The sequence below is a fragment of the Nuphar pumila genome, chromosome 11, assembly GCF_984573655.1.
Source record: "Nuphar pumila chromosome 11, dmNupPumi1.hap1.1, whole genome shotgun sequence".
Lineage (NCBI taxonomy): Eukaryota > Viridiplantae > Streptophyta > Magnoliopsida > Nymphaeales > Nymphaeaceae > Nuphar > Nuphar pumila.
The window spans coordinates 4187592-4206571 of NC_143259.1; the positions used below are offsets into that span (position 1 = coordinate 4187592).

The 18980-nt window shown below is 38.9% G+C and overlaps 1 protein-coding gene across 5 annotated transcripts; it reads right to left on the minus strand.

Annotated features, from left to right (window-relative positions):
* Window positions 1–1710: 1710 nt before the first annotated feature.
* On the minus strand, window positions 1711–14977 carry LOC149821686 (ATP-dependent zinc metalloprotease FTSH 2, chloroplastic-like). 5 transcript variants are annotated; one of them, XM_089981636.1, is made up of 6 exons: window positions 14625–14900; window positions 13992–14126; window positions 4240–5474; window positions 3788–4101; window positions 2595–2835; window positions 1711–2206 (listed from the first exon to the last, which is right to left on the minus strand). In XM_089981636.1, exons 3-6 carry the CDS (start codon window positions 5419–5421, stop codon window positions 1865–1867), a joined length of 2079 nt encoding a protein of 692 aa, XP_089837762.1. In that variant the 5' UTR covers window positions 5422–5474; window positions 13992–14126; window positions 14625–14900; the 3' UTR covers window positions 1711–1864. The 5 variants fall into 5 exon arrangements, with proteins under 5 accessions (XP_089837762.1, XP_089837763.1, XP_089837761.1 ...); XM_089981637.1 differs by having other exon boundaries at window positions 4240–5452; window positions 13992–14123; window positions 14625–14822; XM_089981635.1 differs by having other exon boundaries at window positions 13992–14123; window positions 14625–14822.
* Window positions 14978–18980: the final 4003 nt, after the last annotated feature.

An 18980-nucleotide genomic window follows, 5' to 3' on the forward strand; every position in this document is an offset into this window, starting at 1 on the left:
ATTGGGGCTAAACACATATAATGTGTCCGGCCCAACCACTGGATGCCAACTATTGGTCCCACACTCCCTTTCAAAAGGGTCGAACACATTACAGAACCACCCTTCCTGAATTGAGGAGGCCATCAGGCCTGGCCGATTAGGGCCCAACCCATATTCTGGCCTGAACCCGGCCAGATCCAGTTATAATCAAGCTCAGGTGGGAATTGGACCAGGCCCTTTAGGCCCGGCCTAGTTAATGGGATGAGCTTGTTCGGTTCTATGCATTTTGCACATGAGCTTGGCCCAATTTAAGCCTGATTAGGCAGTTGGGTGAGGCCGGGCTCAGGCCGTGTTTAATCAGACCCGGGCTGCAAAATGCAGCCCGAGCGCGACCTGGAATGGGCTGGGTACTCGACAGCCCATGGGGCACCTAGCTTGATGGCCACCCCTACTCCTGAGGGACTTTTTCTCAACGTCCGCATTGAGGTGCAGGGGGACAAGGCCTACCATGAAGCCATCAATAAGACCATCACAAAGCCATGCCATGCACTGGATGTTGGGTACCAGATCAATCATGCCACTGCATTCTTTTTTTAGCCAAACTAATCCTTGCATCGGGATGGAAACATGGTTACCATGTATTGCCAAAACATTGGATTGGGATCCATGGTATTGCCAACTTCACAAGATGTTTGGGAGCTCATTATAGATTTCAAATAGTTTTGACATTTTCATGAATTGGTGTTGGCTCTCAAACAGGTGTGCTTTTTGGAGTAGGAAATAATCAATAATTTAACATAGTTGTGAGTTGTGAGAGTCAAAACCAAACTAAGATTTGGACTAATTTTGGCCGAGGCCATTCATCTTTGCAAGTCACAAGGAAGAAGATGGTGATGATTATGATGAGGAAGAATAAGAGAAGAACGCGTTGGAGCAGCATCGTGGTTGTGTCCGATTGTTGTGTTGCCAATGACTACCTGCATGAGAGAGTTGAAATGTTGTGTTGGGGATGGAGTTGTGTTGTGAACTCCAGCCCCAATGCATGGTTTTGGCAACACAACTGCTCCCAAACACCTAAGGCTTATGGTGGAAACCACAACACATCTCACATCCCATGAATTCTGCGTTCCCAAACAGACTTATATAGTCATCAGAAGCTTCCAAAAATCCAGGAAGTGTGAAATTGTGTGCTTCTTTGATGCTTCCAAAACTGCGAAAAGTCCACCTCAAATTAAAGAAAAACTTGTCTTTCCTGACATGAAATCAAGCTCTTTTGCACTTTTGTGTTAAAAGAGTTGTACTTCATTTTTTTATAAGAATTATGGTATAATCTCTATATATAAACATAATAGATATTGTTTGGTAAAAAGCTTAGCACATGCAGTTAAATACATCGATGGGTGTTTAAGCTACATTTCTATATCACTTCCTACTTGCTTCTATTGTTGCTTCTTACTTTTTCTTATGCTTCTTAGTTGCTTTATATTTCACATATTAAGTTATTTCTTAGATGCTTCTCACTTCTTGTCTTGTTGTGTGTTGCATCTAATCCTTACTCTGGCAGGGAAAAAAACGTGATTATATGGCTCTGCATTGCATGACAAATGTTGGTGCACAGTTGTAACGACTCAACTTTTGTCATCATGAAGAGAAAACTAAGCACTCCGCTCTATCTACATGCCCTTGAATGTGAGCGTATTGTTTAGTGAATGATGTATATAAACTTGTGTGTGACTGGTAAACAATGGAATGAGCATTCTTGTAGGATCAGTATAACAATACAACATAAATTACAGGATCCATGTATACAGGCTGTAGAAAAATCAAAGTATGAACAGTTCTAAAAGACATACATGCTGAAAGAATGGGACTAGCTCTAATTCACCTAGACGCTGACAGTAATCGGCAAAGATGGAGGTACCCTGTTTTCAGCAGGGATTTCCACAAACTCGGAGAGTATGGCCCTGAACTCATCACCAGTCAATGTCTCCTTCTCAATAAGCACCTCCACAATTTTATCAATAGCCTCACGGTTATTCTGGATATGACTTAGTGCCACTTCATATGCACTATCTGATATCCTTTTAACAGCTGCATCTATATCTTCTGCAAGCTTTTCTGACATTGAATTCCTTGCCATCATTCTCATGATAACATCAGCATTCTGTGCAGAGGTGTCCATCAGAGACCATGGACCAATCTCAGACATCCCAAATGTAGTTACCATCTGTAAAAATCAACCATGTAATAACAATGTAGCCGTTAGCAGGGCCAGAGAAGATAACAAAGATCCAAATTTTGGAGACAACCAGGAATGACCAAGTGTCCCAACTTAAGGAATGAGAGGCCTCCCGAGTTAAGTAGCACTATAACTCCCCAATTCAACTCAGTGCAGGATGAAGTTGAACAGAGAGAGCAGTGCGCCTAATCAATTGGTTGGAGTGTTGAACTAAATAGCATAAAACAATGCTGCGGCTATTATTGACTGAGAATAGTGAAGAGAGATGCTTGAAGGTAGATCAATCTCTCTTTCATGCCATGTCCAGAACAATCTATTATTGATCAAGCAGAAGGAATAACAGAAAAGCAGAAGCTATTTCGAAGGGCTGCATTACCTGCTTGGCCAGACTAGTGATCTGCTGTAAGTCGCCAGCAGCACCTGTTGTCACCTCCGGTTCACCAAAGACTACTTCTTCAGTAGCTCTGCCACCAAGGCCACCAACAATTCTTGCAAAAAGTTGCTGCTTAGATATCAATGTTGGATCATCAGCAGGTATGAACCAAGTAAGCCCTCGAGCTTGACCCCTTGGGATCAGTGTGACCTTCTGTACAGCATCATGTCCTGGAGTCAAAGTTCTACAACAAGAAATATGTATTAGCATGGATAATTGAGACAGCTGACCTAGGCTCCAAATTCATATACTGTATACAATAAGTACAGGAAGAAAACACAATATTAAAAACGACTAGATACCATGGAAATAGCAAAAAATAACATGGAAAAAATGCCTAAAATTCAGAACATGACACATCAACAATCAGAATAGTAGTAACACGATTTTTTAAAGCTAGGAGGTCAAACACCAGAACACAAGAGTCTAAAGCCAACAATTGCACACACGTCCAAGTCACATAAGTTACAAGCCATCGAATTATGCTAACGGATTCACATGTGTGATGCGTTAAAAATAAGTTCTGTTCTATCCTTTTCTTTGTAATGCCTATTCAATGATTCCAATTAACAAATGCAACTTAATTTACTGGTAGAAAAGCAATCAATTGTAGTTTGATATGTTTGTGCTGTAGCTGCTGAATTACATTCATATTCAATGGAAATTTCACCAAGATCCCAATGCATGAATGAGATATCATATGGTCATTGAAAATAAATCCCTATCATGAAGTCAACTGTACATGAAGGAGCCCACATGTTAACTTTATTCATGAACTGAAACATCAGACACATGGAAAATCAACAAGCTAAACATTGAACAAAGTGGACATTGACCAACACCCACTAGGGTCGTAATATGGTTAAATCCTTCTAACTTGTTAGGGAGTTGGGATTGAGGAAGTCCTTGGCATGCAGTATTGAGCAACGAGCTTCACATTTGAGGTTTTCCTTGAAAGATATCCAACTTTGAGTTCAACAAGACTTTTTATAGGGAAAATGTCAAGAAAACAATTTTGGTAACAAATAAAAATAAAAATAAAGAGAAAAGAGAAATAACTAGAGTGAGAAAATGGAAACAAGAAAAACATCCATATCTGTGGGCAAATGGATCATAAGGAAAAGCTAGTTTCTTACCCACAAATTGCATGACCAACTTCATGGTATGCCACCAGGCTTTTGCTTTTCCCATCTGTCATTATTGTCCCTTCCATCCCAGCAACAATCCTATCTATTGAATCATCAATCTCTTTGGACGAAATAGCTGTTTTCCCACGACGACCAGCCAGTATAGCAGCCTCATTCAGAAGGTTTGCAAGGTCTGCTCCACTAAATCCAGGTGTTCTCATGGCTACCACATCAAGAGAAACATCAGGGTCAAACTTTTTGTTGCTAGCATGCACCTTCAATATCTCAGTCCGTCCACGTACATCAGGAACATCAACAGTGACCTACAATAAAAGTAATTTCTACATTCTTATCAATCCTTAAATTCCAGCTAGATGTACGGATTGACACGATATAAACATGCAAAAAATCAAGACACAGAAAAGTAGATCCTAATGAAAGCAGAACATGAGATAGCTGACCTGTCTGTCAAAGCGCCCTGGTCGCAATAGAGCTGAGTCAAGAATATCTGCACGATTAGTTGCAGCAATTACTATAATACCAGTGTTTCCTTCAAAACCATCCATTTCAGTCAAAAGCTGATTAAGTGTCTGCTCCCTCTCATCATTCCCCCCTCCAATCCCTGTCCCTCTCTGCCTACCAACAGCATCAATTTCATCAACAAAGACAATGCATGGAGCATTTTCCTTGGCTTTCTTGAAAAGGTCACGTACTCGTGAAGCACCGACACCTACAAACATCTCTACAAATTCTGATCCAGAAATAGAGTAGAATGGGACACCTGCTTCACCAGCAATTGCCTTGGCCAGTAAAGTTTTCCCAGTTCCTGGGGGACCAATAAGAAGAACACCTTTAGGAATGCGTGCCCCAACAGCTGTGAATCTTTCCGGTTTCTTCAGAAACTCCACCACCTCCATGAAATCCTGCTTTGCTTCATCTACACCAGCAACATCATCAAAGGTAACACCAGTATTTGGTTCCATTTGGAACTTAGCCTTTGACTGGCCAAAACCAAGGGGAAAACCAGGACCTCCAGGCCCACCAATTCCTCCAGAAGAACGCCTTGACAGAAAAAACAACCCCCCTATCAAGATCAAAGGAAATGCCAGGTTCCCAATCAAGTTAAACAGAAGAGAACCTGAATCTTCCTGAGCATTATGAGCTGCAAAGTCAATATTCTTCTCCTTGAGCTTCTGAAGTAGCTCTTGACTTAGCCCAGGCAGCTGCACCCTCACCCGCTGTAGTCGATTACCCAACTCAGGGGAAATTGCCTCGACAATTGCAATAGTTCCATTCTCAAAAAGATCCACTCTTTGCACTCTGTCCTTGTCCAAGTACTCCAAGAATCTTGAATATGACATCCGCGAGGATGACACACCTTGCTCATCAGCTTTGGCACTTTTAGCACCCAAGAAGGCAGACAAACCAACTCCAGCATTTCCAACCAATAATTTCAGAAAATCTCTTTTTCCATTGTGCTGACTCTGCTCCAAAGATGCTCTAGCACAGATTGATCTAGGAATCATACTCAAAGAAGGAAGCCCTGAGGATAGGGGGCATTGTCTACCATAAAATGATTTACAGAGTTTGTTATTGCAAGAAGACAGTTTGATTGAAGCTAGACAAGCTGGTGAGGCAGCCATTGAACTCAAGGATGATCAAGAGTCCCAAGAGCTGCAATGTGACATCCAATGACCTATGATCAACAAACATGAATAGTGAAAAGTAACTTGTAAGCTTCAAATACTGAAAAGAATAAGCGTCATATCAGTTACTGGGTTATAAATAAGCAAAGTGGTGAAAACAATGAAGATAGAATACCTTATGCGAAAAGGATATCCAAAACAGGAAGCAAAAGTGTGAAACATTAAAAACACAGATGCATATCTAAGAACAATCAAACATGGTAGATTGAAACACCACTCACTATATTTGACAAATTATAACTACTTGTTTTATATTATACAGGCTAAGGTTTGATAGGAATTTGCCTCCTCTTCGAAGAATGAACGCATTTAATCGGCATGTGTGTGAGAGATAAGGAGAAATATGCAGCCACTTGAAATTTTATGGAAATAAAATCAGCACTTCTAACCATTCAGTTGGTTCCGTAACCAAACTAAAAAAGCTAATCTTTTCAATACCAATAAACCATCTCTACTAAATGAACCAAAAGGATGTTAAAATATGTTGATCCTTAAATGTACATATATATATTTATATATATATATAAAGATACGTATACATATATATATATGTATACATATCTCTATTTATATATATATAAATATATATATTTTATCTTCCTAAAATACCCTCAAGGGTATTCTTGTAAATTAGCATTTTACGCATATTCCAATTGGAATATGCATTGTAATTTTTGTTTTATTTTTATTTTTTATATTTTTGGATTTCGGACCACATTGGGGGCCTCCCAAAAGTGACGTTGGGAGCCCCCAACGGTCACAAATGTGACCGTTGGGGGCTCTCCAACGTCCCCTTTGGGAGCCCCCAAGGTGGTCCCTTTTCATGCTTATAAATAGGGGATTTCCCCTTTGTATTTTGCATTCTTGAGGGAGCTTATGCTCCATTGTAATGGGGTTTTTACCCCTTCTCCATTATTCTTCAATGATATGCAACTTATGACTTTATGTCATATTTTTCCCTTTTTATGGGTTTTATGTGTTAGCACATTATGTGCTTATGTTGTTTCCCTTTAATGGGTATATTTGCACTCCACGTGCATAAGTATGGGTTCATTATTGAACCCAATGTATTCCAAGTCACTTTCTAACATGGTATCAGAGCGAGGTCACGATGGGGTTGTCCTTTGGTGCAACGGAAAGCGTGTCGCTCAAGAAATGGTGAAGTATTCATTGCTCTTCCTTTTTGCTTTGAAGTTATTCAGTATGTATCCCTTTTCTTAAAATATTATGCATTTGAAAATATGTTTCTTGCATATAGTTTGTTCGTTTAATGGTTATGATAGTTGAATTATGTCTTTTCACATTTCGTGTGCTCATATATTTTAAAATTATCTCCCTCAAATTTGGTGAACTCGTTTGTTGTTCAAATATATAATTTGTGTTTATCGAACTACTCATCGCATATAATAGCAATTTATGTTTTTTTAAAATTACCTTCAATTATGTGAGATTTATAATTCTTACATAACTATCTCATGATTGACCTATAAGTTAATTTTTAAAATTATATATATGATTTCTTGCTAAAGTAATGATCTTTGCTTAAAATTTCTTAACTCTCATATGAACCCTAATTTGATTTGAGTTCCTCTTTTGATTATGAATTTTAGTGCATTTTTTGAAAAATTTGATATAATCCTTATATGAAAATCTCTCACATCTAAAAATCTTTGTTGAATCCTAAATTAGTTCTTGTTAATGATAACTTATAAGAACTCTTAAAAGTTTTTCAATGTTTCTTTTTTGAAAAATTGTTTATGATAAACCATTAGGAAAGATTTTTTAAAAGGAATCTCTCACACTACATAGAGTGCATAGTTCATCTTTTGCATCCTTTTGGTATAAATGATTTCATTTTTCATCTTTATAAACTTGTTGGTTTGCATTTTTCATAAGGGTTCGAAACCTCTTAATAATATCTTTTAAAAATGCCTACATTGACCATAATATGGTTTTCTTTGTCCTCAATTGCAATTGTTAAAGTTTGAGAATTTCAAGCATTGCTCTTTTTATAAAGTGCATACTTGCTCACTTTTGTGTATTTTTGTGTTTTGTGCACATTTGTTTCTCAAATATTTGCGCTTGTATGCATTCCCTCTTTTTTATGAAATACATGCCTTAGTGCATGTTTGTTTACACCTTGGTGTGTATTTGTTCAAGTATTGTATGAGTGCCTTCGTGCACATCTTTTATAAAGCCTTTTGTGCTCACATGTGTATTGTCTCTTCGTAGACATTTTTGCATTATGGAGCCTTTATGCACATTTATTTTTGTGAAAAATATAATGAATTTAGATATTGAGTCTTTTTTAAATCATTGTAAGTGCTTTTAGCACTTTGAATGTTTCCGCATATCTCATCACAATCAAAGGTTTTTTTAAAAAAAAAATTGTTGTATGGGATTTAATCCCAAATTTATAAATTTTCAAGTGTTTTAAATATTCATTCCTTGAGTATTGTGTTAAAGCCTTCTTTGTGAATCATTACGGTTCTTATGATTTCTTTGATTAAAAGCTTGATTGTCTTGATGAATTCTTTATGTTGTTGTGTTTATTGCTTAATAAGTCATTTTTGGTATAAATGACTTGTTTGAAGATTAAGTATAATTTGTATTTATGCAAAATTGTTGTTATAAAGCACATTATTGATTATTGGACCTTTTGATTCAATTTTTTAATCGGTCCTCTTTTCTTTGAAAAATGATTCCTTAAGTGTTTATTGCCTTTTTGTGGCATTTATATTTGTCCATCACATGTTATTTAATGCATCTTTTATTTGGCCTTATTATTGTTATATTAGAGATGTTTGTTGAGGTGAGTTATGGGCACCTCGTGTTATATCATTTTAGTTTGTCCACCTTCCATATTATAGATGGTTGTTGAGGTGAGTTATGGGCACCTTGGGACTCTAAAATGATTTGTTGTATGATCTCTAATTATGAGTGTGTCACTCATTTTTTCTCTTGTGGCCATTGATATTATGGATGCTTCTATGTAAATGTGATGGACATATGGTGTTTTAAAACCTTAAATGTTTTAAGGTATATTAAAAATCAAGGGTTTTGGGATTATTGTCCAACCTTTTCTTGTTTATGAATCTTATGAGTGCATTTGCACATTTATGATTTTGTGTTCTTGTGATTTTGCACAAGTATTCTAAGTGTTCTTGGTGTGTGTATGTTCACACATTTGTTCTCAAGAATTTTATTTTATCGATTATAGTATCTTGTTGAAGATATTTTTTACATGCATGTTATTGTTATGAGAATTCATTTTAAAAGGAGTATTGTTTTATTCGAGGTTTATTTTCATTACAAGTTTATTGCCTCAAAAGTCTTTTCCTTTTATGCCCATTATCTAAGTGTCATCATATGTAGACAAGAATTTTATTACACCTTCGTGTGTTTTTAGCCCTTTGTTGGCTTTTGCTCTCTTGGTCTAGTAGCTGAACACACTTGTCTTGAGTGTTTTTATATGTAGACAAGGCACGTTGATTCACACCATGGTGTGTGATTTTGAGCCTATGTTGGCGTTTGTGTCCTTGTTTTAGTCGCTTAAGATGTATGCCCATGGTTGGCTTGTTTCACTCATTTCAAGTGCTATCATATGTAGACAAGAGATGCATTATGTTTTAGCCCATGGTTGGCTTATTACTCTTGTTCTAGTAGCTGAACATACTTGGTTTTAAGTGTATTTTTTACGTAGACAAGAGATACTTTTTAGTCTATATTGGCATGTATTCTCTTGTTCTTGTCGTAGATGCACTTATTTCAAGTATTATTATATGTAGACAAGAAGTTCTTTTACACACCTTTGTGTGTGTCTTTGGCCTTTAATGGCTTTATGTTTTTGATCTAGTAGCTTATACACTTGATTTATGGGTTTTGGAGGACTAATGAGGAAGATGTTTATAATGGATAAACTATTGTTGAAATTTGCAAAATTTCATTCATGACTTGTGTTTTTCAAGCAAATCATATTTTTGATATGCATATCAAGTTGATTTCTTAGCATTTAATCTATATATTAAGTGCTTATGGTTTTTGCCACCCTTATATGCAAAATGTGTATTAAGTATGTCTTTCATAAATGATTTTAAAACCTTGTGAACTCTTGGGTTTATTTTGCCTAAAGTATGCTTGGAGACTTTGTTTCTCTTGTTTGGCACTTCATTACATGTTTGAAGCATGTTTATTAATGAGTTCTTTGAGTATTAATTCATTTCATGATAAGTATATGCATATGCTCTTTATGGCCTTTTTGGGCCCTCATTCAATAATGTTTATGTATATCATGCCTCTTCGTAGGCTTATTGTGGTGTCCCTTAGTGGACCATTTTGTTATTCCTCATTATGGGATTATATTTGTCCAACGTTGGACCTTATGAATGCATTATGCATTCTTGCAATTTATTTCTGCATAATTTGCTTCCGCTCATTTTGTTTTAAACATGATATATGATTTTGAAACTCTGGTGTCATTTTTGCATAATTTGCATCTCTTCTAACCTGTTCTAGTTAGAAATGTTCCATTTGAATAAAAGTACAAAGATTTGTTTTACTTGTTTTTTGTTGTTATTTCACAGGATCTTGGAGATAGGACAAAGAGAAGTACCCTGGATAGTTCGGGAAATTTGAAGACAATAAGAGGAAGGCCTTTTCAAGTTCCATTGCATCCTTGCCGGAGCCTCTTGGAGTCTTGCCCTTTGTTCAATCTTTTCGTTTCCCCGCAAAGATTGAGGGGGGGTGTTAAAATATGTTGATCCTTAAATGTACATATATATATTTATATATATATATAAAGATACGTATACATATATATATATATGTATACATATCTCTATTTATATATATATAAATATATATATTTTATCTTCCTAAAATACCCTCAAGGGTATTCTTGTAAATTAGCATTTTACGCATATTCCAATTGGAATATGCATTGTAATTTTTGTTTTATTTTTATTTTTTATATTTTTGGATTTCGGACCACATTGGGGGCCTCCCAAAAGTGACGTTGGGAGCCCCCAACGGTCACAAATGTGACCGTTGGGGGCTCTCCAACGTCCCCTTTGGGAGCCCCCAAGGTGGTCCCTTTTCATGCTTATAAATAGGGGATTTCCCCTTTGTATTTTGCATTCTTGAGGGAGCTTATGCTCCATTGTAATGGGGTTTTTACCCCTTCTCCATTATTCTTCAATGATATGCAACTTATGACTTTATGTCATATTTTTCCCTTTTTATGGGTTTTATGTGTTAGCACATTATGTGCTTATGTTGTTTCTCTTTAATGGGTATATTTGCACTCCACGTGCATAAGTATGGGTTCATTATTGAACCCAATGTATTCCAAGTCACTTTCTAACAAAGGATGCATTGAAGAAGAAAAATATGCACGGATGCATAACCAAAGCACCATCCGTGTCACAAGCTTATTTTTTTCAATAAACCAGTGCGGCGCAACAGTCCTTCCTTACCGCCGTAAGCCTACTTATCACTCTGTCACGGGCATAGAATGCTTCGCAAACCTGCGATGCGTCAAGCTGCCCAAGCTGGACAGCCTAACAACCAAAGGACCCGTAATAACACCATTTCATGTGTTGAATCATTTTCATTGGCCCTGCGCACCACCCCGTGTGCAGCTGCCTAGCAAAAGTTGATCAAGCGTATTTCCAAATACGCATTTCATGTAATCCATATCGTTTAGTGCATAGTCGTCCCATACCAGCTATCACTTCCGAAAGAGGCACAAACTTTACCTTAGCCTTGCATGCCATGAAGCGTCTTGCAGCTTCATGCATACGACATATCAAAACCTCACCACTGAAGGAACAAGACCTTGCGGCCCCTAGTCCGAAGACCAGTTGATGATTGAACACCATAGCGAAGAGCACCACCCAGACTCATTCGTCGGCGCCTAGGCATTCACTCGCCTAGCCCCGAGTTACCATACTCGGTTGGAATCACCTAAAGTGATCCTTGAGGGAATTAGCCCTAACCTACACGCACCCCCGTGCGTCCAACCGCTATGCGTGGGAAACATCTTACAAGCCGAGAGGTCCTTAACCAAATCTCCAAAGGCAACATCCTCTGATCCGCTGGCACTGCTTAACCGAACAACGCTTCACATCTGTGACGCCACGCAACGATGCACTAACGACGATACCGATGCCTAACGTATGCCATGCTACCACCGCATGTCACCGATCAAGCGAACGCATACCGTGCGTTCCTACACTCGATGCATTTTTCACTCCATAGAGCTCTGCACTGCACATGCCCATTCCAAAAGATCGGCCCGTGACATTCTCCCTCACCCAAAACCATTGTCATCCTCGACAATGTTGATGCAGGTAAGAACACAGTCTTCACTGATATGTCAGTTTCCCTTTGTACTATCTTTGGTTTACTCTTTTTCTTCAACCTACTCAACTTGTTCTGGATTACATCCACCGTCGTCACAACCTTTAGCACGCCAAGTCGCATACCTTTAACGCATCACCGATCACTTAGACAACAGTCTTCTGCTATATCAACATCGAGCATTCTCTGCTCGTGAGACCCCAGTGCAGTCTCAAACACAAGCAGGTCATCCTCGCCCGCACGACAAACTTGTCATCTTGATGCTCATGGCTGGAGTGCCTTCAAACCCCAGTAAGAGCAGGTCCAAGCCCTTTGTGGTCCTCACAGAGAAAGACGACCACCAATGTGTGTTGCAGGGATATTAACTCCCTTAAGCACCAACTTGCGGTTTTTCACTGGTCCAAACTAGTCTTCAAGTGGGAGATGCCTTCTTACGTATCACCTCAATGTGGTCCTCCAAAGTGTCTTCCTCGGCACTCGTTTTCACAAGGGCACTTTGCCCCAATGCTGCACTTTCCTCCCGAAGTCAGCACATTGTACTCTCTTTCAGAGTCATTAAAATGTTCCTGCAAGAAACAACGAGTCACGAACAACAACTTTTTCTACACGCGTAATCCATTGAAGATCTGTCAACTCAATGGACCAAAGCAATGAGCCTTCTGCTCAACGTGGGCATTCTGCTAACCTACAATCTTGGAAGAGAATCTAGAAGTTTGATTGAGTCTCCCATACCCAAAGGTGAAAATCCATCCAGCCGAATCCAACGTGCATTCTCTACATGCACAAGGCAAACACCATGCTCCACCTGTGAGCCTAACGCACAACTGGTAGGAATCTTTGGCTTATCTACGTTCTCTTAGCCAACTGAACAACAACCTTACACTTCTGCTTATCATTGACAAAATGTCACATATAATCCTGTCAACATCCTGCTTTTGTGCACGATCAACCACACTTCAGCTACGTAAAATTACATAACCAAGATAAACCATCATTGTCATCTTCAGTGTCACACCCAATGAAGAACAAGGTCTCCATGAATCTTTCTGCTCTAATGCCACTTTGTCACGGGATTACTTTTTTCAATAAGCCAGTGCGACGCGACGGTCCTTTCTTACCACTGCAAGCTTATTTATCGCTCTGTCACGGGCATAGAATGTTTCGCAAACCCGCGACGCATCAAGTTGCCCAAGTTGGACATCCTAAGGGCCAAAGGACGCGTAATAACACCATTCCATGTGCTGAATCATTTTCATTGGCCCTGCGCACCACCCCGTGTGTAGTTGCCTAGCAGAAGCTGATCAAGCGCATTTTCAAATGCGCATTCCATGTAGTCCATGCCGCTTAGTGCATAGCCGTCTCATAGCAGCTATCACTTCCGAAAGAGGCATAAACTTTGCCTTAGCCTTGCGTGCCATGAAACGTCTTGCAACTCCATGCGCACGACATAGCAAAACCTCGACACTGAAGGAACAAGACCTTGCGGCCCCTAGTCCGAAGACCAGATGATGATTGAACACCATAGCGAAGAGCACCACCCAGACTCATTCGTCGGCGCCTAGGCATTCACTCGCGTAGCCCCGAGTCACCGTATTCGGTTGGAATCACCTAAAGTGATTCCTGGGGGAATTAGCCCTTAACCCACACGCACCCCCGTGCGTCCAACCGCTAGGGAAACATCTTGCAAGTCGAGAGGTCCTTAACCAAATCTCCAAAGGCAACATCCTCTGATCTGCTAGCACTGTTTAACCGAACAATGCTCCACGTCTGTGTCGCCACACAACGATGCACTAACGACGATATCGATGTCTATCGCATGCCATGCTACCACTGCACGTCACTGATCAAGCGAACGCATACCGTGTGTTCCTACACTCGATGCATTTTTCACTCAGTAGAGCTCCGCACTGTACATGCCCATTCCGAAAGATCGGCCCGAGACAATCAAAGTACTTTAAGAATATTTAGCACTAAAAAAACATAAATTCCTAGCAACAACCAAAGCTTAAAAATGAAGGTCCCATCCTTCCGAGGATAATAACAGCATCCAAAATGAAACGTTTGATTGTGCTTAAGCTAGAAAGAAGGCATAAAGAGGCATCAAACAAAACAAATAGGAACATGGAGAAAAAAAGGTGAAGCTTAACTCATGTCAGTTGCAAATCTGAAACTTGCACAGTCATACGGACGATACTACGTCCTTAGCTCCAATTACAACAAATTCCTTCATCCTACAATGATAGAGCGAGGAGAAACGCAAATCCAACTGCAAATTCTATCTGCTAAATGTAAACAAGATAAAACACCACAAACAGTAGGAGGGGATCAAACTTAAAACGAAGATTAACTCTAGTCCCCAACATAGAGAAGAACTAGCTAATTATCAAGATACAACACCAACAACCGCGATATCTAGACTGTGGCGTTCGTCAACTGGGTTATTAATAAATTGTAAAAATAGCAACCCTCAAAGCTCTCCCACACAACATGAACGAAATGAAAACGTAAAGTGCCAAAATCATGAGTTCTTCATGTTTGGCATCGACCAACTAAATTAATCACTAACAACAATTACCATCTCTTACAAGATTCAATCTTTCACACAGGCAGGGTGTTTTTTATGAGACCATTTACCAGAAAACAGGGATACGTTGGGATTTTACATTATTGAAAATACTACAATATACCAAACCGTCCGAGTTTCCGGATAAGTGGGTATATCCAAACACCCCCCCCCCCCCACCCCACTACACACACCGAGAGAGAGAGAGAGAGAGTACCAGGAGGAACAAGAGGGAGATGGGTAGGCGTTTTTCTTCGTGAAGGAGCAGAGCCTCCTAGAACGATAAGAGGGAGCTCAAAGGACAACCAAACTTCTTATAAGCGTTGCTTTTTTTTCCCTCTTTCCCCTCCAACTTCGTGTTTGGTTCTTCTTCTCGGGCTTGAGTGGCTGAATAACAGCCACACCTGGTCTGGAGGAAAATCTCACGTCCTTGTTATCTGATTTTCCCAACACCCCTTTCCAATTTTTCAGCATTTCAGAATTCCCATTTTGTGTGTTCCATTGCACGGCGAGGTTCTATTTCTGGATGACAATACCGAACCATGACGTGGCCTCTCAGCCCCCTCGTTTAATTTTTTGGCTAGCCGTGCATTCGCTAAACAAGTTCCATCATGCGAAGCTCTACACAATGTAAAATTGAAAAATAATAGAATTAAAAAATTGAATATATTTTTAAATCTTTTACATTAATTAATGTTCAAAAGAACGGTAGTAATTTTGATAATATTGATTTATTTTTTTAGTTTAAAATGTCACATTCACTTTTTTAAGTTAATATATATTTCGGTACTTTTTGAAAGTTTATATATAATTTTTCTTCTCTAAAACAAAATGCTTAGTCTATTCTTAAAAAATAATTAAAGATTTTTAAAATACCATTACTTCTAAGAGTGTTTTAACAATGAGGGCTTCTATAGTGGCATTGTACATGTGGTACACACTTGATTTACATAGATTTAAACTCTAAATGCAAAATCTAACGATTGGATCATCTTTAGCATATTTTATTTATTATTTTCAGTTATTAAAGTTGACTAAAATTTGATTCTTTATACTATTTATACTATTTCTAAACCACCTTTATTTTCATGAATTGTGAGTCATTGATTTTCAGGGTATCATAAATGAAATCTTTATGGTGTATTAAGCATTATAAAACTTTTTAATATAGTAAATAAATCATGTTAAGCACATATATATGGTTAGATTTACCATTTGATGGTTAGATCTATGTAAACATGGGTGTGTACCACCTTGTGGCATCATGGTAAATATATTTTCCCTTTAACCATTTCAATCAATTGAATGCTGCTAAAGTTAATATAAAGACTTGTCTATAAAATAAATAAATAAAGTTTGTATAAAGAGATTAAAGTTAGATTAACCCTTAGCAGATTTTTTTGAGATGATACTTTCCAACTTTACATCACTATATCCCTTTTGTTTTTGTTTTCCTTCATATCTAAGTCAGCCCAACTTGGGAAGAGAGAGAGAGAGAGAGAGAGAGTGTGTGTGTGTGTGTGTGTGTGTGTGGTGTGTGCAACTAGATTTTGTGTTGTTTATTAGGGCACGTGACTTGCTCAAAGTCGTGGAATATGATAGTTGAAAGCAAATCACTCCCTTAGGCCTTAAGTTGAGGTTTTTTGTTTAAATAGCACCATGAATTTCAACTTTTTTTTATATTTACACGGAGAAACCACCCCCATGATCAGAGACCTAGCCACGCTGGCTTTGCACTTACGGTCACTGTCCTGGCATCGTAAAACTCCATGGGCTACCATGAGTTTCAACTTGCCTATCAAATACAATAACAACAGTACCACTGAAACATGCTTAGCCTGTTTGGAACATGGAATTAAAGCGACCGTTGTCATTCATGGCTTTGTCCACACTTTGAATGTGTTGCTTTCATAAATCATTTGTCCCAGTTTATATTATTATCGGTGTATGTCATATACAACTGGTCATTTGGAGCATGTTTGGTAATGTCGAACTCTCGTGTGAATGATAGAATGAATCTCATTGGGGTTGGCTAACCAAACATCAGAAAATGAGTCGCGAGAAATAAATCAACTGCCGTTCGCAAATGCAAATGATAAAAGCATTCCCATTTATGTGGGAATTAGTATGACTCCAAATCACATTCTTTTGATCAAGTAATTGATGTTACAAATGGGGTGTGTTACAAGTTTCTTTCTGAAGAAATGATTTAAGTATATATGAGGAGGCAAACTTTTTATTATCTGTTCTTATATTTAGTTTGTATATCAATAGTCCTACTAATTTATTATATTATTTCTTTTTAAATACTATTTATTATTAAAGCTTAAAAAAGCTATAATTCCCATATCCAAGAACCACAAGCAGGTGCCCAATTTTGCAACAACTTGCTTATTTAATGGATAAGTCAAACCCAAGCTTTACCTAAGGCATGTTAACTAAAAAAATCATGCTTGAGCTTGACTGTGGGCTATTTTTTTCTTATTTTTACTGGGAAAGACCGCCCTAAGATCATAGACCTAGTCGCGCTGGCCCTGCTTGCCGTACTTAGGGTTGTTGTCCCGGCAGTGTAAAACTTTGAGGGCTTACCCCTCACCTCCAGGGAGTTACCACAGTGACCATACTTTGGCTTGGGTAGGGGGTGATGCTCATGGGATTTGAACCTAGACCACATTCCTAACGGCCTAGGCCTCATTCCACTACACCAAACCCCTTGGGGTTTTGACCATGGGCTACTTAAAAGCTTGTTAAAACATAAGTTTTGAACATAGAGTCACTAGAATTTTAGAACTAGAAATATGAGAACTACAGTGTGAACTAGGTATTTTCAACGCTTTTTTTTGCAAATCCAACCGTGTAAATATATTTAACGTGGTGAATTTTCTAGGAAACAACTGTTGGGTTGTGTATTTTTGATGAAATGATTTTTTGGATGCTTGAATATTTATAAGATTATGAATCGTTAATTTTAAAGTCATAAAAAATCCTGTTTATGTTTCTGAATCAAATGATTCAAGACCTGATTCTTATAAAACCAAACTTGTATATCACATCTATATGATTACATTTAAGAGAAAAGAACAAAAAAAAATCATGAAAATCACAATTCATACAGTAGTTCTCATATCCTAGCAACTCTAGAACACATTACAACACAAAATAACTAGTACTTTCACGCAAGCGGTCATAAGTTGATGATGGTCCTAATAATATCAATTCTCTGCTATTGGATTATTAGATGTCAACGGTCGGATGTTGTCCGATATCCAACCCAAATTCGACTTCAATTAACTAGATTCAGTAAATGGAACTGAATATGGTTAATAATTGGAATTTGGTTTAAGATTTTTAAACTGAATCCAATTGGATATTCAATCCCACTGGATATCCAAATCTAAGTGCATGTATTTAACTGGATTATGGTATTACCTTTTATCCCAAATCCAACTCCGATTAGCTAATATCCGATTAGTAGTCAGACTTAAAATGGGCACATCCGACCTCAATCCTAACCAGTTTCATCCCTCCTTGGGTTTGACCTTTTTCATTATACACATTCTTACAATAACATTATGAGCTAATGAGACATTTACAATTAACCTTCTGGTCGGTAAAACCCTTGAAGTCTGACAAGCCATGCTTTTCCCAAACCAGTAAGGTGGAAACTCTGGTAGGCATGCATGGGAATCTTATTGGAATGAGAAGTTGAGAACACTAGGAAACAAGGTTGTTAAATGCGATGAGGCGAAGCGAGGCGTTGAGCCTGCGCTTCGCCTCTGAGGCGTACGCCTCTCACAACTGGAATGGAAGTGAAGCGGTGGGAGGGGAGGCAGTAAGAGAAGGACCACCCGCCCAGCTGGTACGGAAGCGAGGGATATGCCGGTCGTCCGGTGGTCGGAGAAGACTGAGCAGCAGCTGCAGCACAGCAACTCCGGTGGTCGGTGGTCACAACTGGTCGGAGGTTGATGAGGGGCGCATCACAGCAACGCCTCAGTACCTTGAGCGTGTGCCTCGCCTCTGAGGCGTACGCTTCAGGTACTGAGGCGTACGCCTCTCACAACACTGCTAGGAAAACCGACAGTCTTCATGATTTATTCGCATTTCAGCACCTAACTCGCATATTTATCACCCACCTATACCAGAAGTTTTTTTTTTTATGGCGAGAAACCCTCACCGAGAACTGGGTCACTTAATGGGCCTGCCTCTCTGGTGCGGCCACTTACACCCAAGCCCTTATGGAGCCATTCAGTCAAAGGCACCCACACAACAGTGGGAGTCGAACATGGGGCGAAGGGTTCAGCACATTCTCCTGACCCCTTTGCCCCAGGCCCGCTGCCACTTCGGTGACCCGGGCAGGTGCACCTATATCAGAAGTTGCTTCATCCTTTTCGACATTGTACGCAGTTATCAAACCAACTGGTTGGATTTAATTGACAATGTTTCCATGCATGACACCAAGGAGTTGGGATGTGACAGGTGTAGTGTTGAAGATTCATTGAATGGAAAAATGTTAGGTCTTCCTGGATAAAGCTTTTATGAGGTCGCGTTGCAGCCTTACAAGTACGACGTTGCT

Excerpts from the sequence above, each read along its gene's own strand:
- LOC149821686 (XM_089981638.1), bottom strand. The coding sequence starts at position 5,421 with ATGGCTGCCTCACCAGCTTGTCTAGCTTCAATCAAACTGTCTTCTTGC. Across the intron at positions 2,836-3,787 it reads GTTGGTCATGCAATTTGTGG|AACTTTGACTCCAGGACATG; the intron begins GTAAGAAACTAG and ends TTCTTGTTGTAG. Across the intron at positions 2,207-2,594 it reads TCACTAGTCTGGCCAAGCAG|ATGGTAACTACATTTGGGAT; the intron begins GTAATGCAGCCC and ends TGATTTTTACAG.